General features: G+C 39.6%; 1 protein-coding gene across 1 annotated transcript in view; it reads right to left on the bottom strand.

Moving 5' to 3' along the window:
* Positions 1 to 11,063, bottom strand: part of LOC308105131 (serotransferrin-like) — a gene marked incomplete at its 5' end in the record, with an annotated part of 47,188 nt that extends 36,125 nt beyond the window's left edge. Inside the window, 6 exons of the mRNA XM_080455764.1 lie at positions 21 to 76; positions 923 to 1,079; positions 1,899 to 2,096; positions 2,489 to 2,591; positions 3,172 to 3,329; positions 10,853 to 11,063. Coding sequence (XP_080311890.1) covers positions 21 to 76; positions 923 to 1,079; positions 1,899 to 2,096; positions 2,489 to 2,591; positions 3,172 to 3,329; positions 10,853 to 11,063 — 883 coding nt within the window. The remainder of the gene's footprint in view (positions 1 to 20; positions 77 to 922; positions 1,080 to 1,898; positions 2,097 to 2,488; positions 2,592 to 3,171; positions 3,330 to 10,852) is intronic.
* Positions 11,064 to 12,250: the final 1,187 nt, after the last annotated feature.

Below are 12,250 nucleotides of genomic sequence, written 5' to 3' on the forward strand. Positions count from 1 at the left end.
GAACATGTTGCAATACTGACCGGGAACAGTGGTGTGTTTGACAAAGGCCACGTCTCCACTTCCGTCCACCAGGCACCTGTATGAGACGATTACAATTTAGGCATTTAGCAGACGCAGAGTGAAGGTCCTTACACATCTGGAGCCTTTATTTTAATATATTTATATATTTATATATTTATATTTTCATGCAATTAATTCACATTCATTTACACTGCTGTTTGTGTCAAGAGTGCATATTACGCTGCGATAAAGTGATGTGATTCATTTTAGAAAAAGAGGTCGATTTTAGAATAAAAGATGAATGAAAGCATCAACCTGTATGAATGAGGAATCACCAAGTTAATAGTTTACGCTCCCAGTGTGTAAGGACCTTAACTAAGCATGAACAAATCAGACACTGATATGGGGAAGAAAAAAAAAATTCTATAATGATGTTATGCTTTTGTATAATGATGTTATGAAAATGACTAGAGCAAAGCAAACTGCCTGCGCTTTCCTAATGTGAAGTTATGTTTTGCTAGAATAGATTGACTAATAAGCCTGCTTTGTACTTTCCCTTACTACCTTAGTTGACCTTGTTTATGAGAGGGTCTACCGAACCCTGATGTTCACCTCAGCAGTGGTGGCCACTTCTGACCACTTAACAGTTAAGTGGTGGGGCGCCGATGGCCTAGTGGTCATGGCGCATACCAAGACAGTGAGTCTCAGGTTCGATCCCCGAACCCAGCAGCCTTTGCTGCGTGTCACTCCCTGTCTCTCTCTCCCTGTTCCCTGTCAGTCTTCACTGTACTCCAAATTAAGGCAGAGAAGCTCAACAAATATCGTAAAAAAAATAGCCGCGAACGCCTTCGAGATTTTCAAGTGGGTCCTAATCCACAAAAGGTTGATGCACATGTTACAATGAGGAGGGAGATATACTCACTGGAATGCCCCTGCATAGCCGTAGTAAGGGTTGGACGATGAGCGATCACAGTTTGTCACGTTGGATGAGGCCTGGCTGGGACACTGCTGACACAGCTTGGGAAACGTATCAGGGTCAGCTCCTGGTGCACAGCTGGCCGAGAAGAAATTACTCACCGCTAGAAAGCCAGAATAATCATGTTTAATTTATGACACACTGACATGGATAACGCAGTGTAATCATTGATAATGTACGCATGTCTCTAAGACCAATGGAACCTTGGATTGACCACCACACCATATATGGTGAAAAAAACTATTGCACGTAGCTCATAGGCTTGTTTAAAGGAATATTTCACCCCCAAAATTACTTTTATTCTATCAGTTACTCACCCCGTGAAGCTTTGAATAAATAGAGAGTTTTAGTTGCATTACTTTATGGTGCATGAGGAATATAAAATAAATGAAATAAAACACGAATAAGAAAATAGGGTGTCCCCCATGCCTAAAAATAGGGGTCCAAGACAGATAAACAACGACTTTCGACTATTTCCCACTTGTAATATCCTCACAGCCACAGCGCTGGACTACTAGAGCACTATACAAGTACAAGGACCCACTCATGCATTATGTTTATTTAACGTACTTTGTTGTATTAGTCATGTGTTCCGTTAAGTCCACAATGGAAACTAGAAAAATTTGCTCCTCGGCGCACAGATCTCCGCCAGGGCAGGTAGCTTATTGTGGGCCAGCAATGTTTCACGGCAATCGGACGCTGGGTTCATCATTTGAGGCATTTTGTTCAAAGCGGGCCACTCCTGCAAACTTTGGAAGCCATTCTTAGCCAATAAAGAATTTGACAGAGTTGTCTTGTTCACATACTGTGTACCGATTTGGACAAAATCTCTACGAGTAATATCACACATTTATGTTGTCCCAAACCGATTTATATCGGTTTGGGACAGAGGTTCTGCTCTGGCATCCATTAAAAAACTCACCCAGTTCCAAGGCTTGCTGGTCCACGCCGGCCCACACGATCCCATTGGCTCCCAGGGTAAGCAGAGTTCCTATGGGAATGTTCCAGCCGGCAGACTTCCCCAGTCCAGTGTGGCAGGACCTCTTTCCTTTCAGCTCATTGATGTTGAAGCTGGAGCTCTTCTTTACCACAGCCAGAGCATAGTAGCAGGTGTCTGAGTCTGCATGGTCCAATACAGAGGACACAGGATTTAACATTTAACCAACCTGGTGTCCCTATTTTGACGCACATCAGTCATTATAGGCAACACATTTAATGTTATTTTTTTCTTCAAATTTTCAATAATAGCAAGAGTAGCATTACAAGCTCACAATGTGTTGCAACTTGACATGTTAAAGAAGTAGTTCACCCAAAATAATATTTATGTTCTTTCAAGTACACACCCCATGAAGCCTTGAAAATCTAAAATGTCTCAGGGAGACAAAATACAACCAACCCAAATGTATAAGTTATATTGTATTAACATACTCTACCATACATATTTGACTAAATTACATTTTATTCAAAATTCAAAATCAAAATCTTTTAAAAATCTACAACTATGCATCTTACCTGGGCCATAGTCCTCAGCGATAATGGGGTGCAGGTTGTAGTTAGTCGTTCCAGCTGTGTAGATGTCTCCTCCATCCAGAGTGATGGCATCTGCTTCATTGTCCTGTCAAAAACACATCTTTATCATCTTGCTACTAAACAACATTTGCACATTTGCAGAGGCCTGGTAGCTCTCTCTTGACACCAACATTGCCAGTGTAGTTTTGGAATTAAATGGTTGTTCCTTGTTTGCCTTGGTCAGTTATGTCAGTAAATGTGCACACAAAAAAACTTGATTGTGTCCTTATTATGGTATTGGCGGTAGTTGTGCATATATCATTTTGATAGCTATCGAGATTAAAACTGCAATCTGTAAATTGTATGTCCTACCCCGGGATTTGATAAAAAACGATCTCACCCAATTGCTGGACAAACAATGATCAACAGTAAAAAAAAACACTAGTATCTCAGCTCCACTTGTTTTATTGCTGCTTAATAATCAACGTTTCAATCCTGCTGGATCTTCTTCCGGAATTCCTGAAGAACATTTGCACACTGCTGGTCCAGAGTAGGATCTTTGTTTCATGTGCATTGCATGTAAATGACAAATAAAACGAACCTTGAACCCTGAAAATAACATATCATTAAAATAAACCTAACCCTAACCCTTGTGGATTACAGTTTTACCACTATAGCGTTCTCACCTTAATTGCCTGGATGCATTCAAGAGTGTCTTGTTTTTGCACACAGGAGAAGGTAGAGTCTGTAGCAGTTAGGTTTGTACATTTCGAGTATTCTTGGTCGGATTTCACACACCATCTGATGCTTGTGGTTTGAGGCGTTGGATTAGCAGATGTACATGCTGTGGATAAGGATACACATTTTAAAATGTACATAGGTAATGATAATTAAAGGAGTAGTTCACCCAAAAAAATACACACCCCATGAAGCATTGAATTCATGGAGAGTTTTTTTGTTTTTGTTGCGTTCCTAAGCCAATAATTTGAAGACTCAATGGAGACCTTTTGAGCATTTTCCCGCCGGTCATCAAATTATTGGCTTAGGAATCCAACAAAAACAAAAGAACTCTCCATGAATTCAATGCTTCATGGGGTGTGTAATTGATAGAAAATAAGTATTTTTTTGGCTTATTTCCGTTGCAACACTACGCGTTGCAACGTAACGTGTTGTGAGCTTGTCGATCGGCTTTTTTCAGCTAAAACTTTCCCCACAATAACAGAAAACAGAAAAGACCCTAGTATAGAGCCCTGATGGACTCCGGGCCAACCCTGCAGTCCCTGTTTAGGGCATGTTGTTGTCATGGATACGCTTCACAACACATTGTGAAGCGTATCCATGACAATGTTTGCAATGTTTTGTTTACAAAGCCTGGAAGACTAACAGAAATGTAATTTTGATTTATATGTTCCAATATTGAAAGCCAAAAAAACACAATTAAATCATGAATTGCAATTATTTCTGTAAAATAGTAAGATTTAATAATAATAATAATAATAATAATAATAACTTATATTCTTAAACATTTCTGTTTATTAGATAATCCACCAAGTGCAGCAATATCTTTATAGACCTTAGACATTCTAGATGTCATATTCTCTAGATATCCAGGTCAAATTTCACCCCATATTTTCAGTAGAATTTGCCGTATTTTGAGACTGGTTTGTATGAAACTTCTCATGAACCTTACGGTACAGCTGTTCCCAACATAGGATTTCGATCAGGCAGTTGTGATGGCCATTCCATCAGAGACGGTACTCATATCTGCAAACTCAGTTAATTTCAAAAACATAATTTCTCACTGATTCCAAACTTTTGAACAGATATCTATCAGTCAATAAAGATGTTTCATAATGTAAAAATCAAGCTAGAGTTATTAAAATAGCTTATTTCTGTCATTTATCTTTAGGGGAACTAAAGAAGAATGCAATCCCTCAACAAATTAAACAGAAAGATGCAGAGAGGACTCTCCAAGTGATTTACGGGAGCTTGTGAAAACAGGACAGTATTTTTTTGAGTGATTGTATCTACAGGAGTTAAACTCCTGTGGGAGTTACACTTATCAGTGTTATTTCTCTGTCTTTTTGACGTTTTTGCCCTTGGTACATATGTTATAGACATGCCTCAAAGAATGCAGGCTTATTTATTGATTTGTTTTGTTTAATTATTTAAAAGTTTCACAAATGGTCTCAATGGGCTTCCCTGAATAAATAAAGGAAAAATAAAAGAAAGAAGAAAAGATTTAACAGATCTACAAGCTCACAATTTTAGTGGGGGATGCTTGGGGGGGGGGGGGTATTAGGATTTACCAGTCTTATTTGTGTGTGAGCACACAGTTACAGCTACAAGGGGGCGTTTAATGGTTTAATGAACATTTAGATCCAGAGCCATTGTTATTATTTTCATCACTGTAAATCTGCGTAATTTACTGTTATATAATTGTTATAATTTTAGCTGTACATGTGTGTACAGCTACACTTGTGTTCAAAAATGACCCATTCCTCCCGGTTTACTTCTACACCACTGTTTCAACCAGAATGAATGCAATGACATTGTGTTTAAATGAATACATATGGCATCGATATGAATATAAAACGATTTAACATGGCAGAATAATAATTTTGGTTTGGTGTGTTACAAATATCAGACATGTGCCTGGTACGACTGAAGAACTCAGAGGAGATCAAAGTAGACGCACACTCCGTAGCTTCAGTGCCAAAACTTTACTTTATTGGCATTACTGTAACTACTGTATACAGTATGGTGTCTATTTAAAAGCCTGCCAGGTAGACTTAATAAGCCGTTTCTAAGGGGACATCATGCATCTCTTTGATCTCCTGTCACAGCTCCGCCTATCGCTGCAGGACTTAGCGTGCATAGTTATTTTCCTCCTGTGAAAGTAGACAAAGCACAATAAGGACTGACATGTGCGTGAGGGACATACACGTAAGCTGTGACACAGCATAGAAATATGCATTCACATTGGCCTACTTTGCGACTGTCTGCTAGTTGGGGGCGGCAGTGGCTCGGGGGTAGAGTGGCCGGGTAGAGTGAACTGGAAACCGCAAGGGTTGCGGGGGCGAGTTTGTGTCGAAGTGTCCTTGAGCAAGACGCTGAACCCCTGATTGCTCCCGATGAGCAGGTTGGTGCCTTGCATGGTTTCCTCCTCCATCGGTGTATGAATGTGTGTGTGAATGGGTGTGTGAATGTGTGTGTGAATGTGTGTGTGAATGTGTGTGTGAACGGGTGAATGTAATGCACAATCTATGTAAAGCGCTTTGGATAAAAGCGCTATATAAATGCACCATTTACCATTTATTTTACCATTTAGTTAATTGTTTTATTGGCTTAAAGGGATATTTCACTTTCCCCCAAAAAATGGGGTTATTATATTGTCTACTCAGGCTTTTGTGAGCCCCCCAGACACTTTTTAAGTTGCTTGATTCAGTATATAGATATTTGATATTCATTTTATCAGACACGCTCCCTTCCTATACAAACCCATTGTAACTTCAAACTCCCTTTTAACCATGTTAGATTAATCAAAAACACCCGTCCTTGGTTCTGGTGACGCATCCTGCCCTCCTAATACGTGAGGGGCCGTGTTTTTTCGATTACTTTTTTTCGTTTAAATTTTGTATTGCATTTTATTTAAAAAATAATAATTGAAAAATTGAAAAAACACGGTCTCCTCACGTATTAGAAGGACAATATCAGTCACCAGAACCAAGGATGGGTGTTTCCGATTAATCTAACATGGTTAAAAGGGAGTTTGAAGTTACAATGGGTTTGTATAGGAAGGGGGCATGTCTGATAAAATGAATATCAAATACCTAAATACTGAATCAAGCAACTTAGGGTGCTCACAAAAGCCTGAGCAGACGATAAAATGACCCAAACTTTTTGGGAAAGTGAAATATCCCTTTGAGTAGGATACTTTGTAGTCAGAGTTAACATTTTGTTTTTAGTTTTTTCAGGGTTAATTTATAGGATGATGTAGAAAGCTCCTGTTGTATGACAAATGGGATTTGTGTAGTGTATTGTATATTTTAATGTATTTTACCTTTTTTTTTATATATTCATGGGTTTTCGCTTATTGTTTGGACCCAAAGTTTTATAAGATTGTGTCAATAAACTAACTAGAAGCCCTAGAAGCAGGAGTCATCAACATGAACTCTGCTTCACACTCACCCTGCCAGATGCTGAGGAACTATATAGGGCATAGCAGTGGCGGCCATTTTCTGGTTCCACTCCAAAATATTCAATGCATTATTCCCATTGACATTTCCAAAAATATTTATAGCAATTTTTTTAAGCCTAGAATCAAGCCATCCAGGGTCCTGGTGAATCATGACCATAAAACGTTTGATTCTGTGAAGAAAAAGAAATTGGCAAAACAAAGGGCATTATATCATATAATTAAATATAAAATAAAATACAAATCACAGAAAAAAATGTTTTATGGTCATGATTCACCAGGACCCTGGATGGCTTGATTCTAGACTTGAATTGATATAAATATTTTTGGAAATGTCAATGGGAAAAATGCATTTATTTTGGAGTGGAACCAGAAAATGGCCGCCACTGCTATGCCCTATTCACCTGTTTCCTAGGCTGTGTGTTTTCCACTTCCTGTCGATTTCATTGGATATCATTGGTCATCTGACCAGTTTCATTGGATTTCATTGGATCAAATCGACAGGAAGTGGAAAACACACAGCCTAGGAAACAGGTGAATAGGCTGGTCCACATGCCTTGGTCTGCTCCAGGCTGGATTAATAGAATGCACTACTCATCGGGATCCCTGGCAGGAGCCTCCAGAGGCTTCAGTACATTCAAAACAGCGCTGCTAGGATCCTGATGAGAGTGAAAACACGACCCACAACCTTGAGCAATATACTGAACATAGTGGCCCTCATTTATCAACAGAGCGTATAAACCGGCTTATATTTTTCCATATATTCGGCCGTACACCAACGTCGAAGTCACATTTATCAACGAATCCAATACAGCCGATCCTAGCGTACATTGGGTCGGAGCCTTGATAAATGTCACGGCTGAAACCGAGCGTCATTTAAATAACACGCCCTTAAATATTCTGGAAACACCCCGATTTTACGACATGAAGAACCAGTATACGACAAAAAAACAGCATGGAATGCCAGTAAGAAAGAGTTTCGCAGCCTCGCCTCGCTGCCTGTCAAGTCACACACACGCACACACACACGCCTCTCTCACACACACACACACACACACACACACACACACACACACACACACACACACACACACACACACACACACACACACACACACACACACACACACACACACACACACACACACACACACACACACACACACACACACACACACACATACACACACGCGCCCAACTGTGTCTTTCATGTAATCTGTAGCGGTACAATCTTTGTCACGTAGGCTTGTAGCCTACATGAATGACATATTATGATACCAATCACATCGCCATGAATGGAATACGTTTGCATATTAATTTATTTACCCCATACCGAGCAGTGCGCGTTCGAGTTACACTAAAATAAAGAAGTCAGACTCGGGCAGGCTGCAGTGATTCCGTGCTTAATAAGAGATTGGAGCGTCGGTTTTATATCCTTAACCCAGCCAGGTTGTAGTCTTCATAACTCTCTATGACATAACTCCATACCATAGGACAAGCTACTGTAAGTTTGTACACCTCACTGTCCATGAAAAGATGGTCGGGAGTCCCGAAAATGCACTCGCAGAAGCGCTCGTATATTTTGAAAATAGCAGATCTACAAGCTCACAACGTGTTGCGATGCGACCCGTTGTGAGCTTGCAGATTTTCTAATAGCCAATGCAGCCAGATCTGCAAGCTTAACCGAATGACTGTTAAAGCAGTTTGTTTAAATTACATTATAAAATGTTATATTTTCACAGGGATTATTTATCAGTGTAGATATACATTTAGAAGTGGATTATGTGTCCAGATGCCTGTCAGACAGTCAGACAATGTTGCTCCGCAGGTCTACAATGGAATAAACGGGCGCAGCCAAAGTCAACAACTAGTCTCTGGACGTCAGATCTCAGTGTACGGTAGGATGAAGCCAACGTCAGGATATATTGATAAATGCCGAAAGTTGCGGTGATCTCCCCGTACGCCGATTATTTGGTCTGCACCGCGTTGATAAATGAGGGCCAGTGTAGAGGTTTAACGATAATAACTGCATCGAAAAATCATTTAGAATTTTCAACGATCTACTATATCTATATGCAAACAGAAAAATATCATATTAGTTTGACTTTGTATTGTATTGAATCGTTCTGCAACGCAAATAATCAACTAAGTAGGAGAGACTGGGGTCAAAGGTAACGGGTGGCAAAACGTAACACACTCAATAATTCTAATCAGAAATAAGCTAGAGGGGCGAGACTTCTTGTGCACATGCTCAGTAGGGTCCTCTCTCTGCCTATGGAAGGTTAGAACGATCATTTAATCTCAGCAGAAGTTTTTAACAAAAACAGAGTTTGAGGTGTAACTGTACAGTTTTGAATGTACAGTATTTTCTTTCTGCTATCTAAAGTTTAGATGACAGCTAATTTAACCCATGAAGACCTGATACGCATCTGTGTCACTTTTTCATTTGAGCTAAAAAGCATTATTTTACACTTTGGCTATTAAAAAATAGCAGATCTACAAGCTCGTAGTGCGGCACTCAGTGCCGCGCTATGAGCTTGTAGATCTGCTTGTAGATCTGCTTGTAGATTTTTGAAAAATCGTAAAAATGTGTGCAAATCTTTGAATATATATTGTTTAAAGCGAACTTTTGTAACTCTATTCTTTGCTTCTGGGGGGTACCTGGAACATCGGGGGGCAATTGTAACACAGTGACCGCGGGGTCAATTGCGTGTTTCACTGCAAGCAGATTTTTTTTGTCTGGGATTACATACTTTTATGTTAGTAAATGAACATATTTCACTAAATTTCACTAAATTTCTAAGTAAAAATACATTTAAATAAAAAATAGATGTACATTTGAAAAAACTGAATTGAAAAATAAAATAATTGGGCCGTCACAGGGGCAATTGTAACACTCTGACTTATTGCATTAAAAGTAATATTTTAGTCTTGTCCTTATTAGTGAAAGCTTATACATGGTATTAGTAATTAGGGCCCATGTATGTTTCTTAAAACAAAAGATGACTAGTATATTTCAAGTATGAAGGAAAATGTAAAAAGTGTTACTTTTGACCCCAGTCTTCCCTACTTGTGGGTTGTATTTAGCTATTTTAAGAAGAAAAAAGAGAAAGAGGGGTTTAATTGCTTTTCCATTCCATATCGCTACACTTGGTTTATCATAAATCTCTCTCTCTCTCTCTCTCTCTCTCTCTCTCTCTCTCTCTCTCTCTCTCTCCCTCCCTCCCTCCCTCCCTCCCATAGAGCCTGGGGTCTGCTTGACGTTTCTTCAACAAATATCTGGTAGAACTTGATCTCCTTCATACTGTCATTTGAAAAGCCAGCAATGCCTAGAGTTGCCATAATTATGACGCAGTATACATGCACCCACTCCCCTTTGCAGCTAAGTGGCCCCTTTTGCTTATGTAATGTGTTGCGGAAGCACTGTCTGCACTGATAACACAATCCCAAACATGGATTAGACTTGGACCATGATGCCACATTTAATGCCCGTCTCAGGACTGCCACCTACCAATATACAGTAGATCAGGGGTCTTTAACCTTTTCAGGCCAGGGACCCCCTAGCTGAGAGAGAGAGATGAAGCAGGGACCCCTCTACATATTATTGTATAAAATTGTGTTGCAGATTAAACCTTTTCATAGATTTCATCAGTGTTGTGTGAACTAATGTTTTTTTCTCAATACTTAGTCATCTCGGTCTAGTCTCGGTCTAGTAACCCTATATATATATATATATATATATATATATATATATATATATATATATATATATATATATATATATATATATATATATATATATATATATATATATATATATATATATATATTTAAACACACACACACACACACACACACACACACACACACACACACACACACACACACACACACACACACACACACACACACACACACACACACAGTATATGAATAAATACAAAACTAAAGTAACCTAGCAAACCCACTTGAAAAACGAATTAAAACTAAACTGAAATACAATATAAAAACTAAAAATGTAAAAAGTAATAATCTTGCTTGTGAGCTTTTTGTTTCGTCTTAGCTGTGAACTATTTTAGCTATTTGTTGTAAAGTGATATAAAGTATGTAGGGCGGTTAAGTGGTTAAATCACGTTTTGCACAAGCATCGGCATCTCGATCATCATTACCCGTGTCATTGTCAGCCGTTCCGTGGTTCTCGTGGTGGTTGAGGCTCAGCTCCAACGCCGTTCCTTGGTCCCCGTGGTCGAATTTCAGCTCCAACGCGGTTCCTTGGTCGTCCTGGTAGTTGAGGCTCAGCTGGAGCTCAACGTCAGCTGGCATGGCCTCAGCCTCACGCAGACAGAAGAGGAAAAGCAGCAAAGCTCTGTAAGCCTCCATCCTGGAACTCAGTGACTATTGATACAGGACAGCTGTCTTATATACTTATATACTTACATGTGTATTATGCGTGTGGGCGGGCAGAAGAAGTTTCAGTCTGTCAGTCAAATGATTGTGTTGACAGGCAGACATGCAAGCACCCAGATAGGGTAGACGGTGCAACTATTCATTTAACCCAGGGGTCTTCAACGTTTTCAGCCCAAGGACCCCCTAGCTGAGAGAGAGATGAAGCAGGGACCCCCTCTATATATTGTATACAATTGTGTTTTGGATTCAACTTTTTTTGTTTACGTTTACTGTTCTTTTTTTCCCTCTACACCTATACCTCTTTGCCAAAAATAGCCGATCTACAAGCTCACAACGCCTCGCAGCGCGAGGCGTTGTGAGCTTGTAGATCGGCTATTTCTGGCTAAAGTTCTCCTCAGAAAAGGGATGCTAGGGTTCAAGTGGTTAAGTAAAAAAATAATTTAAAAAAAATCACACTAAGATTTGGCAGACCCCCTGTAGTAACTCTGAGGACCCCCTAGGGGTCCCGGACCCCCTGTTGAAGACCCCTGCTCTGTACTATGTCCCCCAGGGCTCTACACATTTGACTGCCACATTTTTGGCAGACATTTCTGTCCATAACGTGTGTAAAGCAAGCACAGCAAGACTCTTCACATACTATAGTACTGTATGTCTGACACTAATGTCAGATCTTATATCCACATATAAAAACTATCTCTGAATGCGAGCCATTCAAGTGTTGATTTCTCTGGTTAAACGTTTTTGAACTTGGCTTTAGTTCTATAAGCTGTAGTTTCAACACTATTCACTCAATCTAATGGACCAACACATCGTTATTTTGCCATGATTTTCTGCTTTCATATGACATATGACAAAAACAAAAATGCTAAAATGCTAGACGACTCAGCTCTATTCTAAATCAGTCACACGTGGTCTTGCAATCATTTTATTGCTCGCTTTTGGAACAAAGGTTACTGGACATTCAACACGTTCACAAACACACATTAGATATACCAGTCCACGTAAGAACCGTGAACAAGGAAAAACTGCTTTCATGTATTATGCTCCGCACAAATGGAACATACTTCAGGACTCTCTGAAACTGGTGCGATTGGTCTCAATAGAGACATTCAGGGTGCTTCTTGAGGACACACTACATAGAGACATTCAGGGTGCTTCTT

This window comes from Gymnoscopelus braueri, assembly GCF_963280865.1.
Source record: "Gymnoscopelus braueri genome assembly, chromosome: 17".
In the NCBI taxonomy this organism is placed as follows: domain Eukaryota; kingdom Metazoa; phylum Chordata; class Actinopteri; order Myctophiformes; family Myctophidae; genus Gymnoscopelus; species Gymnoscopelus braueri.